This window comes from Aquarana catesbeiana, linkage group LG01, assembly GCF_042186555.1.
Source record: "Aquarana catesbeiana isolate 2022-GZ linkage group LG01, ASM4218655v1, whole genome shotgun sequence".
NCBI classification, from domain to species: Eukaryota; Metazoa; Chordata; class Amphibia; order Anura; family Ranidae; genus Aquarana; species Aquarana catesbeiana.
Window position 1 is genome coordinate 522642377 of NC_133324.1, and position 19255 is coordinate 522661631.

The 19255-nt window shown below is 41.2% G+C and overlaps 1 protein-coding gene across 4 annotated transcripts in view; it reads right to left on the reverse strand.

The window, feature by feature from the left end:
• The window catches only part of TJP3 (tight junction protein 3), a 384009-nt gene that overhangs the window by 100459 nt on the left and 264295 nt on the right, over positions 1 to 19255 (reverse strand). For all 4 annotated transcript variants that reach the window (XM_073594320.1, XM_073594307.1, XM_073594328.1 and 1 more), the window contains 2 exons: positions 16574 to 16761; positions 859 to 954 (listed from right to left, as the gene is read on the reverse strand). In XM_073594320.1, coding sequence (XP_073450421.1) covers positions 859 to 954; positions 16574 to 16761 — 284 coding nt within the window. The remainder of the gene's footprint in view (positions 1 to 858; positions 955 to 16573; positions 16762 to 19255) is intronic.

The following is a 19255-nucleotide window of genomic DNA, read 5'->3' on the forward strand; positions in this document are numbered from 1 at the left end:
CTAATTGTTAATCGCTGTTAGCATGCCATTATAGGGACACAAACGCGATGCGCATCTGCAGTACCCTTCCAAAACGCAGTGTAAAGCACGCATTTTCTGTGCGTGTTGCCATGCATTTGGAAACACGCAGATGTGAATGCAGCTTAATCATTAATTACATCCCAATTTCAGTTAGCAAACACGTCTTTTGCTGCTTATTTGTCACATGTCAAAACGTGCTACAAAAGCACCAAAACATGCCGTAAAAAGCCGCATCACACTCCAGGACCAAAAAAGGATCTTGAGCTATTTTGGGGAGTTTGCCATGTATAGGGCAACCCATTCGAATGAATGGGCTGCCCTATGCGGGATGTAAGTTTATTTGTGAAAAACGCACAGAAAAAAAGCGAGAAGGAAATGCGTATTTTCACCATGCTCTGGTGTGAATGGAATATGCTTGGGAGGAGAGTTTTTCTTTCCCCAGCAAGGATGAGCTAGGAGGCAATCAAGATTTACAAATAATAACCATGTTGCGCTACTGAGACTAAAAATGTTGTCAGTAAAAAAAAAAAAAAAAAAAAAAAAAAGTAGCCCCCCTGTATAAAAACGTAGGTCTTTATGAGTCATTATGTGACAACAGTAATATGACCGTTGCCACTATTGATTTTTAAAACAGACAGCCAGCAAGTCCTGAAAAGTCTGTACCCTATTCCTGTCAGGTCAGTGACTAGAAAGCACAGCTAGTATCAGGATGGCAGACCCCAAACCTGTACCTTTTAATAAACAGAGACGATGGCAGCTCAGATATTTCTATCCTCACAAGTTCCTTTTATTTAGGGATATATCCAATGAGTCAAACACATTTAAAGATATTCTCACCTGCAGACTCAAACTCCTGTGGCAACTCTGAACAAAGCTTCATGTGTGCAATGTCAGATATAGGACCCAGTATCACAACTGGTCGTTTGAAACTTGCTGCAATAAAAGACAAAAAAAGTTCAGAATATGAAACAATGAAATAACACATTACAATAAAAAATTACAAAGAAAAAAAAAATAGAAATAGTAAGATGTTTTAAAACTTTTTTTTTTTTTTTTCCATAGTTTGCAATCATGCTTACACTGCTCTAGGCATGTTAATCGAGGCAAGTATAGTAACAAGGCCTATTTGCAATCTTGAAAGACCCAAAAAAGGACAGTATGGGACTGGTCTAAACTACGTGGCATGTTCACCAATGCCAGGAGCCTGGCGGACAAGATGGGTGAACTAGAGATACTGTTGAACGAGGAGGATTTAGATTTTGTGGGAATTTCAGAGACCTGGTTCAACAGCTATCATGATTGGCTGGCAACCATTCAAGGGTATTCCCTTTATCGCAGTGATAGAGAGGGTAAAAAAGGGGGAGGGGTATGCCTATACAGTGGGGACGGAAAGTATTCAGACCCCCTTACATTTTTCAGTCAGTTATATTGCAGCCATTTTCTAAAATCATTAAAGTTCATAAGTAACTGAAATAAAATAAATATTTTTTTTTCCTCATTAATGTACACACAGCACCCCATATTGACAGAAAAACACAGAATTGTTGACATTTTTGCAGATTTATTAACCACTTCAGCCCCGGAAGGATTTACCCCTTCCTGACCAGAGCACTTGTTACAATTTGGCACTGCGTCGCTTTAACTGCTAATTGCGCGGTCATGCAATGCTGTACCCAAACGAAATTTGCGTCCTTTTCTTCCCACAAATAGAGCTTTCTTTTGATGGTATTTGATCACCTCTGCGGTTTTTATTTTTTGCGCTATAAACGGAAAAAGACCGAAAATTTTGAAAAAAAAAATATTTTCTACTTTTTGTTATAAAAAAAATCCAATAAACTCAATTTTAGTCATACATTTACCCCAACATGTATTCGGCCACATGTCTTTGGTAAAAAAAAAAAAAAATGTCAATAAGCGTATACTTATTGGTTTGCGCAAAAGTTATAGCGTCTACAAACTAGGGTACATTTTCTGGAATTTACACAGCTTTTAGTTTATGACTGCCTATGTCATTTCTTGAGGTGCTAAAATGGCAGGGCAGTACAAACTGACACCCCAAGGAAATTGCTGAGAGGCATGTTGAGCCCATTGAATATTCATTTTTTTGTCCCAAGTGATTGAATGACAAAAAAAAAAAAAAAAAAAAAAAAAAAATTACAAAAAGTTGTCACTAAATTATATATTGCTCACACAGGCCATGGGCATATGTGCACCCCAAAATACATTCAGCTGCTTCTCCTGAGTATGGGGATAACACATGTGTGGGACTTTTTGGGAGCCTAGCCGCGTACGGGGCCCCGAAAACCAATCACCGCCTTCAGGATTTCTAAGGTAAATTTTTGATTTCACTCTTCACTGCCTATCACAGTTTCGGAGGCCGTGGAATGCCCAGGTGGCATAACCCCCCCCCCCAAATGACCCCATTTTGAAAAGTAGACACCACAAGCTATTTTCTGAGAGGCATGGTGAGTATTTTGCAGCTCTCATTTGTTTTTGAAAATGTAGAAAGACAAGAAAAAAATTTGTTTTTTTCTTTTTTCAATTTTCAAAACTTTGTGACAAAAAGTGAGTTCTACAAAATACTCACTATACCTCCCAGCAAATAGCTTGGGGTGTCTACTTTCCAAAATAGGGTCATTTGGGGGGGTTTTGTGCCACCTGAGCATTCCATGGCCTCCGAAACTGTGATAGGCAGTGAAATGTGAAATCAAAAATTTACGCCCTTAGAAAGCCTGAAGGCAGTGCTTGGTTTTCGGGGGGTCCCGTACGCGGCTAGGCTCCCAAAAAGACTCACGTGTGTTACCCCTATACTCAGGAGAAGCAACAGAATGTATTTTGAGGTGTAATTTCACAAATTCCCATGGCAAGTATGAGCAATATATCATTTAGTGACAACTTTGTGCAAAAAAAAAAAAAAATTTGTCTTTTTCCCGCAACTTGTGTCACAATATAAAATATTCCATGGACTCGACATGCCTCTCAGCAAATAGCTTGGGGTGTCTACTTTCCAAAATGGGGTCATTTTGGGGGGGGGGGTTGAATTGTCCTAGCATTTTATGCACAACATTTAGAAGCTTATGTCACACATCACCCACTCTAACTTGAAGTCAAAGCCCTTTCAGACACTTTTTGTTTACATGAAAAAATTTTATTTTTTTTTGCAAGAAAATTACTTTGAACCCCCAAACATATATTTTTTTAAAGCAAATGCCCTACAGATTAAAATGGTGGGTGTTTCATTTTTTTTTTTTTTACACAGTATTTGCGCAGCGATTTTTCAAACGCATTTTTTTGGGAAAAAAAAACACACTTTTTTAAATTTTAATGCACTAAAACTCACTATATTGCCCACATGTTTGATGAAATAAAAAAGATGATCTTAGGCTGAGTACATGGATACCAAACATGACATGCTTTAAAATTGCGCACAAACGTGCAGTGGCGACAAACTAAATACATTTTTAAAAGCCTTTTAAAGCCTTTACAGGTTACCACTTTAGATTTACAGAGGAGGTCTACTGCTAAAATTACTGTCCTCGATCTGACCTTCGCGGTGATACCTCACATGCATGGTGCAATTGCTGTTTACATTTGACGCCAGACCGACGCTAGCGTTCGCCTTTGTGCGAGAGCAGGGGGGGACAGGTGTACTTTTTTTTTCCTTTTCTTTTTTTTGCTTTTTTATCTTATTTTTAAACGGTTCCTTTCATTTTTTTTTTTTTTATCATTTTTATTGTTATCTCAGGGAATGTAAATATCCCCTATGATAGCAATAGGTAGTGACAGGTACTCTTTTTTGAAAAAATTGGAGTCTATTAGACCCTAGATATCTCCTCTGCCCCCTCAAAGCATCTGACCACACCAAGATCGGTGTGATAAAATGCCTTCCCAATTTCCCAATGGTGCTGTTTACATCCGCCGAAATCTAAGTCATGAAATGCTCGTAGCTTCCGGTTTCTTAGGCCATAGAGATGTTTGGAGCCACTCTGGTCTCTGATCAGCTCTATGGTCAGCTGTCTGAATCACCGGCTGCATTCTCAGGTTCCCTGTTGGGACAGGAGAGCCAGAGAAAAACATGGAACTGTGGCGGGAGGGGGGGGGGGGGGGCGGCATTCCCTCCCACTGCTTGTAAAAGCAGTCTAGAGGCTAATTAGCCACTAGGATTGCTTTTACATGAAAGCCGACCGCTGGTTGAAAAGAATGATACCGGGGGGCAGGAGGCGGAGCCTAGCGGAGCAGACATGCATTGTTAGAGCTCCACACCGCTGAGGAGAGAAGAGAAGGACAAAGCGGAGCCTGCAGGCTCAAAAGGTATCCATTTGAACCTTTTTGCCCCAGGGAACAAACTGTGAAAGTTTGGGCAGGAAATATGGTACTGGGAGGAAACCGTGGCAGAAATAAAAATCACCTCACAAAGAGCTCACAGGCACTCACTGCAGCTGAAGCAGCTCCAGTCACCTCACAAGATACAGCATCAGGGCGCTCTCACAGACAGAAAATGTCACAGCAAGACTCTCCATTTGAGTCAGATACAGAACAAATCCTCTCACAAACTTCTCCACAAGCCTCCTCAGTATCCCCAGTAATATTATTACAATTTGAAAAGATGCTTCATAAGGCTTTAAAACAAACCTCAGACCAAATAACAAAAAGCCTAACCAAAGAAATAAGAGAGCTGGGAAACCGCACCGCAGCCTTAGAAATAAAAATGGATGAAATTGAAATTACAACCCAAGAAAATATAACAGAATTGGAACAATTAAAAAAAGAGAATTTAATACTTCAAACTAAGCTCGAAGATTACGAAAATAGAGCCAGACGTTCAAACTTGCGCATAAGGGGAATACCTGAAACTGTGACAGACCTGCAATCTACTATTACTGCTCTATTACAAGAACTAAAGCCAGATATCCCTATTGAACGTTTAGAACTGGACAGAGTACACAGAGCCCTCACAGCCAAAAAGAAAGATGGACCCCCACGTGATATAATCACAAAATTTCATTATTACAGAACGAAAGAACAAATACTAATTGCTGCAAGAGAAAAAAAGGAACTTAATTTTCAAGGACACAATTATCAAATTTTTGCTGACCTATCCCAACTTACTATTACTAAAAGACGATCCATGAAACCCCAACTAATGGAACTGCAACGCCACAACATTATGTATCAATGGGGCTTCCCCTTTTCAGTCAGATTTAACTACCAAGGTACAATTTACAGAAGCAGATCAGCAGATGAACTACAACAAACCCTTTTAAAATTAAATCTGACAGAACCCACAAGCAGCAACACTCCCACACGCAGAAGAATGGCATCATCTTCACTTTCAGGCAGCACCCAGAAAATTTCAGAACAAAATGGGAATCATCATTCTCACAAAAGAGGCCGTTATGCCACATCATCCATGGACCAAGAAGATTCAATGGACTGACATCCTAATTCCTGATATCTCTTCATTTATTATACTAAGAGATGGTTCTCTATAAAAACCCTGTATTTATAACTGAATGTAACTGCATTCTGATAGTCACACACTGTGTGGGATCATGTTACATTCCAGTTATATTTCTTATTACTTCTGATTCATATAGCCTTAGAATATATAAGTGAAATAAGGAAATTCTTGTTCAGTTATATATTATCAGGTAATAACAAAAGATTTATTACTTTTTAGGACAAAATATGTTCAATAATCCAGAAGTAAAGGAAGCTTTTTCTTTCTTCTCTTAAAACAAATATATTATTACCTAACTAGTTCCTAGAATTATGTTTTTGTTTATTCTAATCTGAAGCAATACAACCTCAATTTTATAAATTGACATATCTAAACAGTTACATATGAATAAAATATGTAATTGTTTACTCTAAAAGGGTTAAAATCCCAAAATAATTCAAACTATCTTCATCAATACCAAAGTTATTAACAGTACCTTTCTAACTGAATTATTTAGCCTAGGGCAAGACTAACCATATACAACCACCCTGGAATAAATAATTTCAACAAAAACTATATTCTGCACTCCAATTAATGAAACATCATTTTGATGTCTTTTGACATAGCACTTCTCTCCTGTAAGCGGAAGATCCGTGTACCCCCATTAGCCCTCCTCATTCTCCCAACCATATTATGTGGGAGTGTGACAAAGGCACTTATTCCCCTGAGAGAGATATTTATTCTCTTTCACGGGTAAATTGTGATTACTTGCAAAAAATAATTTATACAATGTATCATCTAATCTCATATGTTTTTTGTTTACTCTTTACTCCAGAATTCACTGGTTTCTTTTCTATCTATTCATCTCTTCAGTCCACACAGGTTGATCTGCGCAGTCAGCTCTGCATAACAAAAAGTAAGTCAAAACTATTTGATCTATTGCCATGGCACCACTGAATATACTTTCCCTGAATGTTCAGGGAATAAATGTCCCTCAAAAAAGGACCAAAGCCTTCCGTACTTTCCATAACAAGAAGGCTCACATAGTATGCCTCCAAGAAACACACTTCACCAAAGATTCTACTCCAAAATATATTTCTCCTTTTTATCAACAAATTTACACGGCTTCAGCCTGTACCAAGCAAAGGGGAACTCTAATTGCCTTTCACCGATCCACACCATTCACCTTATCATCAGAAATTAAAGACCCAGAAGGTAGATACCTGATACTCATGGGTTATATAATGGATACAGCAATCACGGTGATTTCCTACTACGCTCCTAACAAACAACCTACACCATTCCTCTCACATATATTACAAGTGATTAATACACACAAAATAGGAACAGTGATAATGTGTGGGGATTCGAACCAGGTCCTCCTCCCATTTCTAGATAAATCACCTTTTACACCATCCAAAATAACCTCTAGATTACCTTTTTCTCAACTTCTTTCCAAATACAATCTGGTAGATTCATGGAGAGAAAGTAACCCAATGAAAAAGAAATTCACTTATTTCTCGCACCCTCATCAAACCTTCACCAGAATAGATCATATTTTTCTAACAATAGGAATGATACCAGAAATTATTGCATCAGATATAATTCCGATTCCGTGGTCTGACCATAATGCAGTATACACTACTATAGCCTCAGCCATACCAAAAGCGCATGACCCAACGTGGTACTTATCGGACATAATGCTCAAACACCCACTACATCAGATGGCCATTGAACAAGCTTTAAAGGAATACATATCAATTAATAATACAACAGACATCTCCCCAATAACACTGTGGGAAGCTCATAAGCCTGTCTTGCGTGGTACAATACAAAGACAAATGGCACTATTTAAACGGGAACGCAAAAATCTAGCAAAAAAACTAGAACTCAATTTTAATGCAGCCTACATATCATTTCAAGATAATCCATCCCAGAGTACAAAATCTCATCTGGAAAAATCTAGATTGGAATACGATCTATTTCTCACTGAGTCAGTTGATAAATCCCTCAAACGCTCCAAACACAATTTCTACATGAATACAAACAAACCAGGTACATATTTGGCTCGGGCATTAAATTCAACTAACAAATCTTTCAAACCAATACGTTTGAAATTATCAAAAAATGTTTACACTTGTAATCCAGTTAAAATAGTCCATAAATTTCACACACATCTCGCAACTTTATACAAGACAAACAATGAATTTAATCCTACAGAGGCTGAATCCTTCTTCTCAAAAATAACCTTACCTGAGTTATCTCAGAATCAAAAAAGCAGTTTGGATGAGCCTATAACTATAGATGAAGTTGCTAACGCCATAAAAGACCTAAAACTTAACAAAAGACCAGGCCCAGACGGCTACTCTGCTTTATACTATAAAACATTCTCAGAAATACTCTCTCCCATTCTCACTGAAACTTTTAACAAACTTCTAGATGGACATTCTTTTCGGCAAGAAACACTAATGGCAATTGTTTGTATGATCCCAAAACCCCTTTCTGATGATACTTCCTGTGTGAATTATCGGCCTATCTCTCTGTTAAACCTCGATATTAAATTATTAGCAAAAATAATAGCAAAACGCCTCAATAGCATTATAGGAAAATTAATACATAGAGATCAAGTAGGCTTCATGCCAAATAGACAGGCAGGCGATGATATACGCAGGGCAGTGTTATTGGCACATATTGCTAAAAAACGGAAAATCCCTTTATGTTTTCTATCTCTCGATATTAAGAGGGCATTTGACACAGTATCCTGGCAATATATGCAATATTCATTACAAAAATGGGGTTTTGGACCCCACTTTTTAACATGGATCAAAGCATTATATAATAAACCCAAAGCCTATATAAAATATGCTGGATACAAATCTGAAGCCTTTAATATCGAAAGAGGTACCCGACAGGGTTGCCCATTATCTCCCTTATTATTTGCCCTTATACTCGAACCCATGGCCCAATACATCAGAACAAACCAAACTATAACTGGCATTGAAGTAGGAGGTATTACACACAAATTATGTATATTTGCAGACGATATATTACTTTTTCTATCATCACCACAGGTCTCTGGTCCTAACTTAATACCAGCTCTTGATGGATTTGCAGCCCTATCCGGCCTTATGATTAATCCTAAGAAATGCCTAGTGCTTAATATTTCACTCACAAACATGGAATTGATCCCGGCTAGGGCTGCACTCCCATTCACATGGGCAGAAAAATCAATCCCATATCTTGGAATTCATTTAACAGCATCTCATTCTGACTTATTCTCAACCAATTATCCTCCTGTATTAAGACAGATCACAAATCTAATAAAACAATGGTCGCAACTTCCTTTATCCTGGATAGGGAAGATTAATGCAATCAAAATGATTATTCTACCCAAATTGCTTTATCTATTCAGAGTCCTCCCTATTCCAATTCCTTCCTATTTTTTGAGAATAGTACAAAAAAGAGCAACTTCGTTTATATGGGGCTCTTCTAAACCACGTATACCTATACACACACTACATCTTCCCAAAAATAAAGGAGGCCTGGGATACCCTAATTTTACTAACTACTACAGAGCAGCACATTTGGCCAGTCTGTCCAAATACCATGCAAAACAGGAAATCCCATTATGGGTATTTATAGAGGCTTCAGAAAATGACCCTCTATTAATATCAAATTTATTATGGCTTGATCCTAAAGACCGCTTTAAAATTCATAATCCCATAACTAAACACTTCTTATCTCTCTGGGATAAACTAAAAACCAAATATCAGTTACAATCTCCACACAATCCTCTCCTTTCTTTTATCAGAAATCCGGCCTTTTATCCGGCATGGATCTACCCAAATTCTTTTAAAGCTTGGACAACATCAGGCATTCAGACACTAAATGACTTCATAGCATCTAAATCATTCCTTTCATTCCCATCGCTTAGAGAAAAATATGATCTACCAAACTCTGAGATATTTAGATATCTCCAAATCAAAAATTTCTATACACCATTCCTAAAGGGGGATACACCATTATCCCAATTATCCATTTTTGAATCAATCTGTACAAAAGATCCATTTGCTAAAGGTACAATTTCATCACTTTATAATCAATTATATGGAGTAGCAAATCTTAATAGACCCTCTTACGTTCAGAGGTGGGAGGAGGACCTGGGACGAACTTTAGAAGACACGGACTGGTCTAACATATGGCTCACATCTAAGTCATCTTCACCCAACATCTTAGCACTGGAGACAAATTATAAAGTCCTAACTCGCTGGTACCTTGTACCCGCTAGAGTGGCAAAATATTCACCTAATACCTCAGCTCTTTGTTTTCGAGGATGCCCAGAAATAGGCACATATTTACACATATGGTGGACGTGTCCAGTAATCCAAACCTTCTGGAAGGAAGTCTTCGTGATTGCATCTAAAATATTTAAAAAAATAATACAACCAGATCCATATTTAACTTTACTTAATCTAAAACCGGAATGGTTAACACTCTCTCAATTCAAACTTATGATCCAACTAATAACGGCTGCAAAACAAACAGTGGCCAAGGCATGGAAATCTCCTACATTGGTACTAGCAGAAACAATTCACAGAATGAATAATACAATGTCCCATGCTAAGATGGTAGCCATCGATCAAAATCAAATTCCAAAATTTGAAAAACTTTGGCATCCTTGGATAAAACAACAGTTCCTGTCAAACTTCAATGACTCTGTCCTGTTGCCATGGTAACAGATTAAATGACTTACAGAGACACCCATTCTAAGGCTTCAAAGAGAACTAAAAAGAATAATAAACTGACGAGCGGGACAACCTTGTGGACCATACCTCTACCTTTCAACCCTTTTTCTTCTTTCTCTTTCCTTTTCTCCACCTTACGATTAAAGCTCATTATCAGAATTTATTTGACCTATATACACTCTACTTGTAAACAATATGTATAGTAGGTATAAATCATTTAAATACCTACAAAAGTAACTAAGGAAATGATATATATCTTTAATTTAGGTTTACGTGAACCCAATGTTTAATATTTGAAATTTCATGATATTTACCTATATAAACCCTACTGTAAAACAATGAGCTTACTTTATAGATCCTTGTAAACTTACTTTATGTATCTTTATAACATTGTATACTCAATAAACTTCTTTTGACAAGGAAAAGAATGATACCAAGATGATACCTAAACCTGCAGGCATCATTCTGGTATAACCACTCAAAGTCCAGCAACATACCAGTACGTTGCTGGTCCTTGTTGGGCATATATTGTAATCTTTTTTTTTCATGCAGCCTGTGGGCTGAACGAAAAAAAAAAGATTGATCGGTGGGTATGCCCACCATTAGAAAACCTCCCTTCATCCACCCACTTCTAATGATGGGCATACATGCACCACTTATATATGCCGATGCATGGGGGCAGCAGGGGCAGAGGAGCAATTTGCTCCTACCTTTTGCGGGAGGATGCCCCCATGCTTTGGCATAGCCGCTGGAGTCACAGCTTTATATATCGTGGGAGAAAACGCTGTTGCTGTCAAGATAAATAAATCCGCGCTGCAGCTGAATGGCGTGCCTGAAGACAAAAAAATGGTTAACAATAAAACACAGTAAACAGTAAAGTATAAAAAAATTGCATACCTGAAAAGCAAACATGATAAAACATAATAAAACATTGCAGAATAGAATACAGTAAAAAAAGAGCAGAACAATAGAGAGACAATAGAGAGAGAATAGAGAGAGAAAACAATAAAACAACAACTATTTTTTTTATGTTTTTTTTTTTTTACACTTTTTTCTGTAACTAACTTTTGTAACTGTAACCGGTTCCAGGTTCGGGTCTCCCAAAATGCGATGGCATCTTGTGAGACCCTGTGAAAGTGTCCCTAGTCTGTGCAATGCTTTACGCTACGCTAATACTCAACTAGTGTATGGTAGCATTCAAAAAATTCACCAATGCAAAAGACCAGGATTGTCAGGACAGGAGGGACAATAATAGCGGGTGTCACACCTATATCGCGCTTGCTGCAGACACGACATCTTTTTTGGGGGAGTTCCTGGGTAGGGATACTCGGGAGGACATAAAGAAAATGCCTCTCATGCAGCCGACTGCATTTGGTTGGGGATGTGAATGGGGGAAGTACGGGTGCTGCAGAAGTGGTGGGTTCCCAATTAGGATTGGCGAATGCAGCAGGAAGGGCATTATGGGCACGACGGGCCCATGTTTGTCTTCTTGGTGGCAGCGGGACACTACTTGTGCTTGCCACTTCACCAGCTTGAACTGCAATTATGGGACTCACCACGTCACCAAGTGTTACTGCAGTGCTGGTTTGACTACGACCGGGGTGTACTATGCCGCTGGTGCTTGCCAGTTCACCAAAACGCTACCAAAAAAAACTGTTAGCGATCGCAGGGATCAGGCCTGACTCTGCGAACGCTGCAGTTATAAGTTTAGTGTTTTGTAAGTGACAGTGATCGATCGATCCTGCACTTGGGTGGGCTGGGCTGGGCGGAGGGGCAAAACGCAGGTGCTAGCAGGTATCTGGGCTGATCCCGCTAACACTGCGTTTGTGGGAACCCTAAACTGCTGGGGACGCTAGTATAGATCTGATCGGATCAGATATTGATCCATTCAGATACTATACCACTAAGGGAGGTGTAGGCTGCATGCGTGGGTGTTAGCGGTACTGGCGCTAACCTGACGCTGCCTGGGGCGACGCAGACCCTAAAACCTAACTTATATCATCGCCGGGTGATCAGGGGGCTAAACCTTTATTAGGTAATAAATGGCGGGTGCCCTGACACTATAAAAAAACTTACTAACTAGCATCACCCGTAACAGTTATACGGTGATGACTGGTGAAAGGGTTAACTAGGGGGCAATCAAGGGGTTAAAACCTTTATTAGGTAGTATATGGGGGTCCCTGAGGCTATAAAACACTGACGGCGAACCTATATATTTACCTACCTAACTAGCGTCACCAGTACAGATCAGATACAGTGATCAGAAAAATGATTGCTTAGTGACACTGGCGACGGGGGGGAGGGGGGGAGGTCTGATCAAGGGGTTAAAACTTTATTAGGGGGGGGTAGGGGGGTACCCTAGACCTAAAGGGGGCTAACACTAACTGCCCTACCACACTGTCACAAATGGACACCAATGCAGTAATCAGAAAAAAAAAACCTGCTTGGTGTCACTGTGACCGGGGGGGGGGGGGGGGGGTTGTGATTGGGGGGGTGATCAGGGGGTGATCGTGGGGTGAAAAATATGCCTGCCGTGTTCTACTGTGTGTGTTTTGTGCACTCACATCGATGTCTTCTCCCCTCGGCGCCGGGACAGAAACTACTGAGCCGAGGAGAGATGACATCACTTCCTCTGCCACTGTTTACTATACAGCAGAGGAAGGATTTCATCGGCTGGGAGCGATCGCGAGGGGGGGCCACAAATGGATGGCCTCCCCCTCACCTCTGATCGCTCCCGGACAGAAGCCAACCGCCTCGGGCACCTCCCGCCCACGGGTGGCAGGTCACGTACAGGTACGTGATTTTGCCTGCCCGTGCCATTCTGCCACAGTATATCTGCGTGAGGCGGTCGGCAAGTGGTTAAAAAAGAAAAACTGATATATCACATGGTCCTAAGTATTCAGACCCTTTGCTGTGACACTCATATATATAACTCAGGTGAAGTTCATTTCTTCTGATCATCCTTGAGATGGTTTTACACCTTCATTTGAGTCCAGCTTTGTTTGATTATACTGACTGGACTTGATTAGGAAAGCCACACACCTTTCTCTATAAGACCTTACAGCTCACAGTGCACGTCAGAGCAAATGAGAACCATGAGGTCAAAGCAACTGCTTGAAGAGCTCAGAGACAGAATTGTGGCAAGGCACAGATCTGGCCAAGGTTAGAAAAAAAATTCTGCTGCACTTAAGGTTCCTAAGAGCACAGTGGCCTCCATAATCCTTAAATGGAAGACGTTTGGGACGACCAGAACCCTTCCTAAAGCTGTCCGTCCAGCCAAACTGAGCTATCGGGGGAGAAGAGCCTTGGTGAGAAAGGTAAAGAAGAACCCAAAGATCACTGTGGCTGTAGAAAGTCAACCATCACTGCAGCCCTCCACCAGTCGGGGCTTAATGGCAGAGTGGCCCGACGGAAGCCTCTCCTCAGTGCAAGAAACATGAAAGCCTGCATGGAGTTTGCTAAAAAAAAAAAAAAAACCTTTAGGACTTCAAGATGGTGAGAAATAAGATTCTTTGGTTTGATGAGACCAAGATAGAACTTTTTGGCCTGAATTCTAAGCGGTATGTGTGGAGAAAACCCGGCACTGCTCATCACCTGTCCAATACAGTCCCAACAGTGAAGCATGGTGGTGGCAGCATCATGCTGTGGGGTTGTTTTTCAGCTGCAGGGACAGGACTGGTTGCAATCGAGGGAAAGATGAATGCCACAAAGTACAGGGATATCTTGGACGAAAACCTTCTCCAGAGTGCTCAGGACCTCAGACTGGGCTGGGCTTAAAGAAAACCGCATTTTTAATTTTATTTCTGGTTTTTATGCATGCAGAAAATGTCCAGCATGCAGGCACTGTAAATTTAATAATAAGAGGAAGAAGGAGTTTTCTGCCAATGTTACTGGCAAAACATATAAAATTAAAAATCTAATTACATGCAAAACTGTGGGCGTGGTATACATGCTGCAGTGTGAATGCGGACTCCAGTATGTGGGACGAACTTCAAGACCAATGGGAGTCCGCATTTCTGAGCACGTAAATAACATCAAACGAGGCCTTAAAACTCATTCGGTCTCTAAACATTTTAGATTGTGCCACAACAGGGACCCAAAAAAGTTGTTATTTTGGGGTATAGAAAAAGTTACAAAACATTGGAGGGGGGGTAATTTTATTAGGCAACTTAGCCAGAGAGAATCCTTCTGGATACACGAAACCAGAGTGTCAGTCCCTTGAGGACTAAATGTTGAGTTCGATCTTAACTGTTTCATTTCTAATAAATGATTGAATGTATTCTGTGTTTTAAAATATTGAGTAGGGCTTTATTTTTAGTTGCTGAACTGTGGATTTTTGTATTTATATTTTTTATCTATATGCTGGTATTATGTAGCTGTTTTGTGGTCCTAAATAATCAGAATTACTGTAAGAGATGGCCGCGGGTGGTTTTATTAAGTTTTAATCAAGCCTTATTAATTGATTAATTTTTTAATAACTTTTAATGATTTTTCAGTACCCTTAAATATAGATCCTGTATATTTAGCACTCTTTGTTTTGGGTTCCTATTAGTATCATAAGGTTTATTCATTCCTCGTTTTTTAAATCTTAGAGTCTCGGGATGATGTCCCCAGTGACCGCTGGAAGGTTTTCTTTGTCTTAGATTCAGTTTCCGGTGCTTTCACACTCCCTCTGGCTATTCAGTAAGAGTATATATTTCTCAGGGTGATGGGCGTGCTCTACCCTCGCTGACGAAGTCCTCAGTGACTTAACGCCGCGTACGAGGGTAGAGCTATACCGCTGACATCACCCGCAGCCATCTCAAGATAACAGCTGTACTATCACGGACAGACAACATTCATTGAAAGAATACCTTCTTATGTAACTCAGCGCCGCTGAGCGCTTTTATCCGTGTGCTTTAAATAAACTGTTTGGAAAGATATTACTTTACGGATTGCCCTTAGATCTTTTCTTTATTCCTTTTGCTGGGGATTACTGCCGCTCACTCTGGCAATTAAACACGGATCCCTCAGCCGGCCTTGGATCCCGGGACATCTGATGTTCGGTTCCCGCAGTTGATATCGAGCAGAGCAGTGTGCTATTGGTCCATTCATGCCTCAAAGACCCCCTGTAATTAAGGGGTCCACCCGATCTGGTAAGGGCATCCGCATGATTTTATCTATCACATGATTTTATCTATCACATCTGCTGACAAGCAATTGACCTGGATGTAATCAGAAGAATTTTTATGTCTTATCTTTGACTCTATGGACTCTTATTTATTCATTTAATTCGTTTGGAACATATTGATTTCCAGCAGTTATTTTCTATTGTTTTCCCTTTTTTTTGCGCTGCACTTAATTGTTTAATGATGGGCTGAAGGTTTACCTTCCAATAAGACAATGACCCTAAGCACACAGCTAAAATAACAAAGGACTGGCTTCACAACAACTCCGTGACTGTTCTTGAATGGCCCAGCCAGAGCCCTGGCTTAAACCCAATTGAGCATCTCTGGAGAGACCTAAAAATGGCTGTCCACCAACGTTTACCATCCAACCTGACAGAACTGGAGAGGATCTGCAAGGAGGAATGGCAGAGGATCCCCAAATCCAGGTGTGAAAAACTTGTTGCATCTTTCCCAAAAAGACTCATGGCTGTATTAGATCAAAAGGGTGCTTCTACTAAATACTGAGAAAAGGGTCTGAATACTTAGGATCATGTGATATTTCAGTTTTTCTTTTTTAATAAATCAGCAAAAATGTCAACAATTCTGTGTTTTCCTGTCAATATGGGGTGCTGTGTGTACATGAGGAAAAAAATTAACTTAAAATGATTTTAGCAAATGGCTGCAATATAACAAAGTGAAAAATTTAAGGGGGTCTGAATACTTTCCGTCCCCACTGTATATCACAAACTCTGCATGCCTATAATATTGTTCTAGCATTTTATTGTATGTTTTTGTATGGTTTTGCACTTATAAACTCTGCTAATGTCTGAACTCTTACATTATTGTGGCTTTTATATACAAACTCTTTAATAAAGACCTTGCCTGTTCAATATAAAATTGGCAGTTTGAGTATGTGTTTAGAGCAGACCTGAGGACTGAGCAATCAGCGGTCCTTGATCACTCAGTTCTCGGTGTAGAGCAGGCAGGGGACAGCTGCAGCTCGGATCAATGCTGAAGCCATGCAGGTGAGTATTTTGGAATCCTGTACCTCTTTTAGGATAGACTTCTCCATGATTCTTACTTAAAAAGTACCCTAAAGTTATCTTGCTTACCACAAAGAAAGGCATCTTAATTTTCCTCACTCACAAGACTTGTTTCAGGAAAACATGAATTTTATTTTAGGCAAACACTTTAGAAAAACTGTTTAATGCTTTTTTTACCTTCTCGGAGCACCACTTTCTCGTAAGGCGGATACTTGGCCTTGTTTGTTATAGCAGACAGATCCTCTCGGCTTTTCTTTAATATTTTTTTGGCCCCCCTCAAGCCTCGCAGCTTCCAAAATTCGGCTCTTGGTCCTGAAGATTGCTGAGGTTTGAGGACATTCTCTAAGCTAGCAAATTGCTCTGCCCTAAAGAAATTTAAACAGTAAGCATAGGTACTACTATGGGATGAGACACTTAAAGGGTAACTGCACTTTATAATCACAACACAAGCCATATTGTAATTTAATGGTATTAAAATTACCTTTTCTTTTCAATCTGCTGTGCTATGATTTTCTGTAAAATTTAATGCAAAAATGGCTACTTGGGGACATTCTGTAAACAGTTGGTGTACAGAATGCTTATATAAATGCCTTTTGCTGCTTGTGTGATCAGCTAAATGATTTCTCTTTCGTTCGACAGACACAGCGCCTCCTTAATCTTGACCATTGGGTTATATCGCCTCTGCAGGAGTAGGCCTAGGCAGAACAAAAAACACCTGGCTGCGCCAATAGGCTGGCCTCAGTCAGTATATAATCCCCCCTCCCTGCTCTAGGTATTCAGTTTATTTCTGTCTAGTCAGGAGTTCTGGGATTTTTGGTCCTATCAAATTTTACTTTTTTGTCTTTTTCCATGCATTTTCTCCTGGGAGATCTGCAATCAACTGCCGGGCTGGGCAACGGGCTGGATAATCAAGATCCAGTGGTCTCCCCGGTCCAGCCAGCGAGCGCATGCAGACCACAGCTACGTGCTAGGTCGGCCACGGCATAGCCTCAATGGACGGAGTCCCTTGGCCGACAGCCCCCACTTCGGTGGCTAAGAGTTCTGTCTGGAGGGTCACCTGCATCATGGATTGGTAAGTACAGTTCCCCCTTTTCCCCTTTGTGCAGTTTGGGGTGGACACGGGTACCCTCCAGGGATGGTCGGACCAAGTCCCCTGGTTGAACTGGGCTTCCCCCCTCCCCCCACAGATTGGTGGGAGTCTCAGGGCAGGCAGCAGAGACCCCTGGGGGTCTCCCCTGCCATTTCCCTTCTGGGTGGTGTGTGTCCTGCCCTGGCGGCATGGGGGAGGGTTCCAGTGCAGAGGGTGCAGTGGAGAACCCTAGGTGCATGTCCTGCTGTGTGTGCAGTGTGAGGTAGTGTGCAGTTTTGGGGTGCCAGTGCAGAGTGCACAGCGGTGTCTCCTTAAAATGTTCACCCTGCCTGGTGGAGTACAGTACCTTTTTGGAAGGGGGTCCCCTTGCAGAGGGTGCAGCAATGTTGAAGGCACAAAGAGGATCCTGGCAGCATGCTTCAACATGTGAAACGGCCGGTGGCCATGTTTGGGTGGTCTGATGACATCACGATGGCCATTTTCTCTTGGTCTGGCTGGTCTCCGGCTGGCGGCCATGTTTGTGTAGCCGATTATGTCACAGCGGCCATTTTTCGTGTCCAGTGAGACGCTAGAGACGACCAGAACCTCGTGGAGATGCCAGAGCTGCTCCTCTTCCTCCCCTATGCTTCTCTTCCTGTCCCGGGATATATGAAATGGGCGCCGCCATTGGTGTTGCTGGCTCCGAATTGTGGCTCTTCTCCGTTTGGTAGGGTGAGTCTTTGAGGGTCCTTGTGTATCTCTCTCTCTGCGGATCGGTACCCTGGCCATAGGGGTGTCCCTTAGTGTTGCCAAAATTCCTTTGTACTACAGGGTCTTCTTTCTTATGGAGCCTCAGGGTCACATCTTGCCCACTGTCCTTGAGTCATTCGTATCTCGGGTGGAAGTAGCGTGTGGGCAAAGACCCGGAAGGAAGCATCCCCCGCTTTCCCCTGCTCAGTCTGTCTTATCTGATTCTGAGCCTGATGCCACCGGGGACGTGGCCAGTCCAGGGGGGTTTAAAATCTCGCCCCTCTGACCCGTCCGATAGTGAGGATGACTCTCTGCGGTCTCAGCAGCGAGTGAAAAAGCGCTGGTGGACACACTTGTTACTGCGGTGCGGGCAGGGCCGGATTTTCCATTGGGCTTGACTGGGCTCAAACCCATGGGCCCCGGCCAATAGGGGGCCCCGCCCATTTCGAAAGCCGAGAGCCGCCGAGATACACCGGACATCCGGCGCCATTTTTAAACTGAAAGGCTGCAATGACAAGGCAGCAATGACACTGGAGCAAGGCTACACTGACAAGTCTGCAAATGACACTGACAAGGCTGCAGATGGACACTGATAAGGCTACATTGATCTACATGTAAATGTAAGTTTTTTTCCTTAAACTTCCTTCCTAAACTTGGGGTGCGTGTTATACACCGATAAATACGGTAACTATCATTTTATCCATTTTTTATTGCTTTTATTAATTGTGGATCCAGGACGAATACCAGTACAGTATCCCCCACTTATATGCTTATATATTATCTAGTTTTTTTGTAGGTAGCCATTTTGTCTTGTCCAATTAAACATAAGTTCTTTAATACTGCACTGAGTCTGGCGTACCTTGTCCTTTTCTACTTCTGTTTTATACAGATGTGCATATGTATATAAGGTAGGGCCTGAAAGTAACTCAAGCCCAGGGGCCCCCACCGCCCTAAGTCCTGCCCTGGGTGCGGGAGACGCTAAAGATGGGGGATGCGGCTGACAGGGCCACAGATGTGGTTGTGTCCTTTGATACGCATAA